The 8,477-nt window shown below is 29.3% G+C and overlaps 1 protein-coding gene across 3 annotated transcripts in view; it reads right to left on the bottom strand.

The window, feature by feature from the left end:
• Positions 1–842: 842 nt before the first annotated feature.
• Positions 843–8,477, bottom strand: part of LOC106478763 (exportin-T-like) — a 70,183-nt gene continuing 62,548 nt past the window's right edge. For all 3 annotated transcript variants that reach the window (XM_022382560.1, XM_022382575.1, XM_022382570.1), the window contains exon 27: positions 843–7,542. In XM_022382560.1, the coding sequence (XP_022238268.1) occupies positions 7,516–7,542 (27 nt within the window). In that variant the 3' untranslated portion in view covers positions 843–7,515. The remainder of the gene's footprint in view (positions 7,543–8,477) is intronic.

The following is an 8,477-nucleotide window of genomic DNA, read 5'->3' as shown; positions in this document are numbered from 1 at the left end:
TGCTTTCCATGATTTATCTAGTGTACGAGAATGGTTTCCCAGTCCCATTTCAACAGTTCGACTGCACAAAAATCCATTGGTGCTAAATCTAGCAAATTGACCAGTACGTTGTTATTTGGAATCTCATGAATACTAGTTTCAATAACCTCCTGTTTAAGGTATGCAACAGTTGCTTGGGTATGTCTTTGAAGCAACTTTTGTTGCTTTTCTAGACGGAGGTCCTTCTTGAATATATTGCATACTGTTGCCTGGAACACATGGAAATCGTTTGCCATTAACTTTTGTGTTTGTGGATTCTCACTTGTCACAAGATGACACTTGTGATATGACTCGTTGCAAGTCTCTTTCTGGATGGTCTTCGTGCTGCAAGTTGATCCATTTTCCTTTTTTTCTCCAATGCCATTATATACAAGGGATAGCTACGTCTTAGAAATTTTAAATCTCTGATCTAAACACATCTGTATGATCCGGATATCTGAATATTTTGTATTGGAAAGGGCTGCTACATATCTTTTACAGAAGATATCAATTTTTGATAGCATCACAGTACATACCTATGTAATACCAAATAATGTCAATATGTATTTCTGATAGATGCTGCTCCACCATGCTATATATTGGCCGTGGTTGTCACGTGACTTGTCATTTTGTATATTCAAAATTGTTTTAATACAATGTACTCAACCCTCTTTAAAGATAGTACATTCTTGATTTTTATATAAAATATATTTAAGTATCATATTTGTTAAGAATATATTATAAATCAAATTAATAGACTTGGGGCTAGTAAAACATGTATATTCCGAGACCTTCAACAGATGAATGATCATTAACAACTCATATTATGATTGTTATTGTTACATTTATTCATATTGTTAAATACAATTTCTACACTTTTAACAGTATCAAAACGTATTATACAAAATATCCTCACTACAGACTGAGCTATACAAAAACAATGCACAGTTTAACTCATAAACACACTTACTTAACTTTAATATCTACTGTACAATCATTTACTCAAAGCAATAAAAACAACAACAGAGAGCAGAGTCTGTTTAAACAGTTGGGACTGTGAAAATGATTGATATATTTTAATTAATAATACACACTCAAATAAATCTTTCTTATATCTTTATGGTTTTTTGACAAAAGTACTCATATTGCCTTTTTGTTTTATGTAAAATCTAAAGATGTGGTAAAATATATTCAGATGAACAAATTGATATAAAAGCCAAGAATAAGAGTTACTGTGGTTTCCAAATTAAAGGTTGTTGTCCAACTCCTAATGTCCTTAAAAAAAAAAAGATACTCACCATGGTGAAAATTAAAATTCCATGAGACAATACGTTTGTTTCAACATAATGTGAGAAAAAAATATGTTCAACTGGTTGAGCACCCATGTTCAATTTTATGATATGAAGAACAATCTTGTAATGAAAACTGCTATCCTTATGTTGCCTTTAGAAAAACTAAAGAGCACTGAGAGCCCTTAATAAATTTTAGGCATAAAAAAAACATTCAAAACCAAATATGTAAAAACTATGAATTACTTAGTTATTAAGTAATGAAACAAAAACTTGTACTAACTCAACTATACAGCAATATGAGTGAACATGAAAAAAACTGCATATTTGTAAATCCATCCAAGAATAGTTTGAAGGCTATGACTTCAGCAATTCCCAAACTAAGGGTTACAGCCCTCTGGTGGGGTCATAAGAGGTATCATGATGGGTTAAAGTAAAAACATCAACATGTTCTGTATTTTAAAATGAATTTACTAAACATTAGTGAAACAGTAGTCTCCACTCCCCCACTTCAGCATGGATCCCAGAAAATTACATGGCTTTTTATTTGGTGGATTGGGGTAGTTAGGGATCTTCCTGTTCTCTTTATCATAAATTGTTTACTCAAACAATAGTGCATAATAGTACAAGGATAAGTCAAATGATATAAGACTCATCAAGCAAGTGGTATTATTTCCAGAAATACAAAATTATAAGCAATATCCTTACAGCTACAGGTTTTTGCTCCCAAAATTAAGTTTCTATGGAGAATAATATGATCCTTGCACATGTCCAATTAAATTCATTAGTAAACTAAATTTCTAAAACATCATACTGAATATTTTTTTTTAACCTGTACAGCTCCTTTCAAAATATCAACTTACCTTAAAATACATTTCAATATCTTGTCTAAATTTTCGTTTTTATTCTTCAAGCACAAAATTATTGTACTATCATTTATCTAAGAAAAAAAAATGTTAAGGATATAATGGAAACTTTGTAAGTTCTAAAGCTACATGTAATTTCAATGGAAAATGCAAATTTAATATAACACCTTAAATTGGATAACGTCTTAAAACAATCCACAATAGGGAAAATAAATGTCCTAATAAATTGCATCCCATAAAATTGAGAATTACATTTGTTTCTACCAAAAACACTAGTATACCTACCTGGTGGATACTTTTTCAAAATTAAGAGTAAGTTAAAAAAAAAAGTTGCTCATATCACTAATTAGTAATTCATAGCAGTACAAACAACTTTCAACTTCCTTGTTAACCTGAAGATGACCTGAGAAAGTCAAAACGTTGTTCTTGTACTTTATTTTAATTAAAGTTTTTAATACCCATACCAGCTGTCTCTGCTATACATTTCAACTTCCTCATCATTATGAGAGATTTCGGAGACCTGAAATGATATTTTTATTTCCAGCAGCACTTGGAAAGTTTCAATTAAGCACTTCTGAAATAAAATATTAAAAAATAAAAACCACATTGATAAATAAACCATTTTGTGCTTAGAAGTATTTGTTTGTAATAAAAACAGTTGTTAAATGCAGCTCCTGTAAAACATCTTGACATGATTCTAAATGAGTCTTCATCCGTGCAGATATATGAAAAAAGACTTAATGTAAATTCAGGTACAAATAATATTTTGAAATCAATTAAATTTTGATCCTTGCAATCAATATTTATTGTGGCATTGAAAGTTTGTTTTGTAAATGTTAACCCAGTTAATTAATTTTTTCTTAATCATTTAACCAAGTTATGAATTTAAAATAGACTGAACATTTCTTGATCAAACAAAATTTGAGAATTCCAAACAATTTAACAACAATTACTAAATCTTTGTTTAAATACTGATGTTCCAAAACAATTTAAGTATTAATCTTCATTTTACAAAGATGAAGACAGTCCAAAATAAGGTACAAACATTTGGTTCACTTTTTAAATACTGTAAACTAGAAATTATCAAATAAAACCATTACAAACTTATATCAGTATACAATGAAAGATATCACAAAAGCCCAGCAGCCCCAATAACTAATATAAAAGCACTTATGTGGAAATGAAAATATTGGAAAACATTTTAAAGTCATGTTCAATAGCCTGTTCCAAAACACATCTTTTCATTCAGAATCACACTAGTTCAATGTCATTAATTTCTAATAGATGAAAAACAGAGAGCTAAATTATGTTAAAGAAAAATATTTGAACATTTACAGTGCTTATTTACAACAAATGTATTTCAATAATGCTAATATTAACAAAGATTGTTTTTCCAAAACAAACAAATTTCTACCAAATTTAGAATCTTAATTATTCATTGTGTTACTTAACTACTGGCTCCTCTACTATACAAAATGCTAAGACCTTTGGCCAATAAGAACGAAAAACAAATTAAAAACTATGAGATAATATATGCATTCTACATCTTTTATCAAAATCTTATACAGACAAGTTCTGCACTATAAAAATATGTGTACTGATAGTGCAAAACAGTGTTTCTCTTAATGATGAGTATTTGTTTTATTTTAGGTATCTTATGCAGTATGAAATTACTTTTTTGTTCAGTGAAACATGTTGAATATTTTTCATGTGAAATAAAGTAAAAACTGATACAACAGGTTTTAACTTTACCAAAATATCAATTTGTTTGTCCTCTTTTTGAACACAGCTGTATTAATGATTCTACAGTTTACGAAAAAGTAGCATAAGTACAAATTAAAATAATAAAACCTAAGACAACCTCTAACCTAAAGTCTGATAGAACTAAAATTTACATATCTAGTTTTCCATTAATTAATACTTGTATTTTTTTACTTTTTTTACATTTGACTACCATAAGGAGCTCAGACACATCAACACATGAAAAATTTATCTATTTTTCATATTTTCTATACGAATCTACACAGCAGCCTGAGAAGTGCTAATATAACTGTAGTCTTACTAAATCTTAATGTTTTTAAAAAGCTCTAAACAAAATTATAATCTATATCATATCTATTTTTTCTAAAGGTTTTACTTAAAACTTCAATTTATCAGTCAAGGTCAGGATAACCTGTGCAGTATAAGCCTTTTATCATAAAATGAGTTTGTGGTCTATGAATAACCATCTGATTCCTAAATACTTGTCATTACACATGTTAGAAAAGATTAAGTGTGTACATTACTGAGAAGCATTTCACTTGTATCACAGCACATTAAATATGCAAAAATCAAAATCAGCATGAGATTCAGAAAATGCAAAAACTGAAAATCCTTATAACAGAAACCATTATAAGGATGCAACGTCTTAACAAAACTTGAAGCATGATGAACTACTTAAATCCATCAGTTATTTTTATCAAGTAATGGAAAAATATCAATTTTAAAACCATTATATTGTAGACTGAAGTTATATTCTGTATATCTTATTACTTTATCACATACATTGATATGAAAAGTCACAACTACGCATAGTGTAAAACACAAAGAAATTCATCCAAATATGCTACCATACTTACCATAAAAAAAACAACTACACTTCAAGAGTTCAATTAGTTCTAAACATTCAAATCTGTTTTTCTTGTTATGTGTGAAAGTCAGCTAATGATACACGACAGGCTTATATCAGTTCCATGGTTATTATCTATTGTTTTATTAACCAATTACCAGCTCATAATCACTTTTCCTTACCTCAAACCCTATTACCAGTCATCAGTTAAACATCAGCTCACATACACTGCTTGCTTTATCTCAAACCCTATAACCATTCATCAGTTAAACATCAGCTCACATTCACTGATTGCCTGATCTCAAACCCTATTACCAGTCATCAGTTAAGCATCAGCTCACATTCACTTTTCCTTACCTCAAACCCTATAACCAGTCATCAGTTAAACATCAGCTCACATTGTTTTCCTTACCTCAAACCCTATAACCAGTCATCAGTTAAACGTCAGCTCACATTGTTTTCCTTACCTCAAACCCTATAACCAGTCATCAGTTAAACATTAGCTCACATTGTTTTCCTTACCTCAAACCCTATAAACAATCATCACTAATTATTCAATAGTTCAAATTCACTTTTTGCATTATCTTGGACACTATAAGCACCCACCAGCAGCTTCAATACCATACCAGTATACTAAAGATCCTTACTTTAGTTTTCTTAAATTATTTACCTTAACCCATTTTCTCAATCAACATTTTCTGCTTAATCACAAACCATATAAATATCCATTCAATTATACTTTATTCTTTCTTTAAAAATGCATCTCTCCTCATTTATTGCACTAACTAAACTTACTAAAAGAATTTACAGTATGTTATAAAGCTGCTCTAATCACTTCTTTCACTAAAACTTTTAATACACCCTAATTTCATCACTTTTATTTCCTCAATCTTATTCTTTTAAATTTGTACTTTAAGACTGAGATGCATCTTTACAGAAAGGGTACTCAATAGATTCTAATCATTATTGTTTTAGTTTTCTGTTATACTGATTAATGATATTAAGTATTTCCAACCAGTTTCTCATACACAATTCTTTTCTCTAACTCATACAGTTAGGATACTTCTAACATTTTGTAATTCTTTAAATCACTGATATGGACACAACCTTCTTATTTTTTTCTATGTAATCTTCCTGTTTTTTAGCTGCACTCATTCTACACAATGTACACATTTCTTTAAATTTTAATAGTATAACAAAATTTTTGTAACGTTATTTTTTACTTAAATATTTTTATAAATCTCTACAAATGTTCGAAACTTTTTTATTTTCCACTCATATTTTTCTCTAAATCTTATTCATAATGACAAGGAAATTATAGTTAAAGTTATAATTATAAAACAAAATTAATTAATTTTTTTACTATATGGAGTACACAACAGATTATCACATTTTCCCATTTTGCAACAGCAAAAAAGGTATAAAACACTAACAATATCACAATATATCAAACATGCTTCACTGCAGAGAATAAAAGAAACTGATCATATTTTTATTTTTACACAGGTGTACTTTTCTAGTATCTATTTAATATGTGATTGGTGTTTATCATTAACTTACCTTTTCACATACACATTTTAAAAAAGCATTTGTAATGAGACAATTTTAGGTTTTACATCTTAATTCAAACAAAAGGGTAAGACTGTTTTGAAAACAAAGACTTCTTAACTTTAACACGTGCATAATTAGGAGAGGCTATGACAACACTGAAATAAACATTGTCTCTCTCAACTTTCCATTTGATGCAACAATTATTAATAATGTCACAAGAATAAAGAGGGTATATGACTGAATTAACATTTGGTTTGCTTCATTTAACAAAGCCACTAAAACATTCAATCTTGTCATTAATACACTGCTGAAAACAACTCTTCTTACCTCTCTCCGTAGGTAATGGAACAATGAAAAAAATAATAAACATATGTTCTGAAATCAGTTGATTTCCCTCATTTTTGTGTAGTCAATGTAATGTTCAATTTTGCCATTACACTATTCTAAAGAAAGCAGCTTTCCTTATTTCTCTTTATAGGTAATTCCACATCTTGTAAGATTTTTTAAATACATTTTCTGAAATAAGTTCATTTTCCTCATTTTTGAGTAGCTAATGTTTGTCATTACACCGCTGTTGTAAAAAAATAAATAGCTTTCATTATTTTCCCTGTAGTTATTACAACAAACAATAAACATTAAATAAATGTTCTGAACTCAGTTGTTTTCTCTCACTTTTATGTAGCTGATGTAAAAATAACTTTAATGCTGAACTTGAAACAACTGTTTCTCCTTCTGGTTATGTAGCTGACATAACAAAAAATAACCAATATGATACCAGCTTCAATTAGTTCTCCCTGAACTTACATAGTTGATACAAGAATAAACAGCTACTACATCTTTGAATTGGAAACAATAAGCTCACCTTGTATTTTTTTTAAACTAATGCAACAATAAATAGCCATTACAATGATGAACTCAAAGCAATCGGCTCTCCTTGTACATACGTAGCTTGTAAAGCAGCAATGACCATGTTGTGCTAACGAAAAGTTTTCTTTTAGTACTTCACGCGACTGCCAATAACTAGAGCATGGCTGTTTCCCAAAAAAGACTATTTTCTTCTCTTTGTACTGCTGAGGTAAGAATACCCACATAATACTCAACAGTAATAACACTGCAGATTCTGTTTCCTGTGTCATAACTGGAGCCAACAATGTTCCAAATCAACACTAAGTTTCAGCATTGGTTATGATTTTGCATGTTGAATAAAGATCTGCAAAAGAAAATAAACTCACATATATATATTACCTACTGAAAAGCAAATAAGATAAACAAATTAGTATAATAAAGTACAGTTTATTATTATAGTTTAATAAAAAATTATTCACTGAGAATGAACCATTCACCAACATCAGTTTCTATTAACGAGTCAAGGTTTAAGATAAAAATTACCCCTTTTTTTATAAAATTGCTATACAATAAATTAACAATAACAGGTTCTCACTAGGGTCCCATACTCTCAACTTTTTGTTCCAAGAGTCCCCACATTATGGTATCAAATTACATAATGCACAAACTACTCACAAGCATTATTAATAATAACATTATTATTGTCATGATATAAAAGACTGTTTGGTTTAAATATTAGTGATTAATTTATAATTGTGAGTAAATATTTTATTATTTTTAAGTTTTGTTCAAATAAGTGTTAAAAGCAGATGATTGTAGAAGGTTTTGTTAAAAACTAATTGGTGTCGAGAATATAGAAAGTAGCCAGACGACTATGTAATAAGGATATAATAATAAAGATGTAATAATAAAGACAAGCGGGAAGCAGCAGACAGACAACAATAGACAGGTAATAGCAAAAGAGAATATAGCTGTGTGAAGTTAAGTACCGTAGATGTGATAGACCTAATGTTTAATATGTTAGAGTGAAACTAACAGTATAAAAAAAAAGATAAAAAGGATAATTTTATTCCATCAAACCATGGTTCTTAAGTAATTGAATCAGCCTGGGTACACTTTGACAAAAGGAATAGAGGATCTTCAGAAGAAAGAAGACCAAACAAATTATGGTAATTTGGCCCACAACTGTAAATAAATCACACACAGAATGATAGTACAGTAATAATATAGAGAAGATAGTTCGACTTGTCAACTGAGATTCTAAGGTAACTGAATAGGCCTAAGTGGACTTTTGACAAG

The sequence above is a fragment of the Limulus polyphemus genome, unplaced genomic scaffold (assembly GCF_000517525.1).
Source record: "Limulus polyphemus unplaced genomic scaffold, Limulus_polyphemus-2.1.2 Scaffold12, whole genome shotgun sequence".
NCBI lineage: Eukaryota > Metazoa > Arthropoda > Merostomata > Xiphosura > Limulidae > Limulus > Limulus polyphemus.
This window is presented reverse-complemented; position numbering and strand designations above follow the sequence as displayed.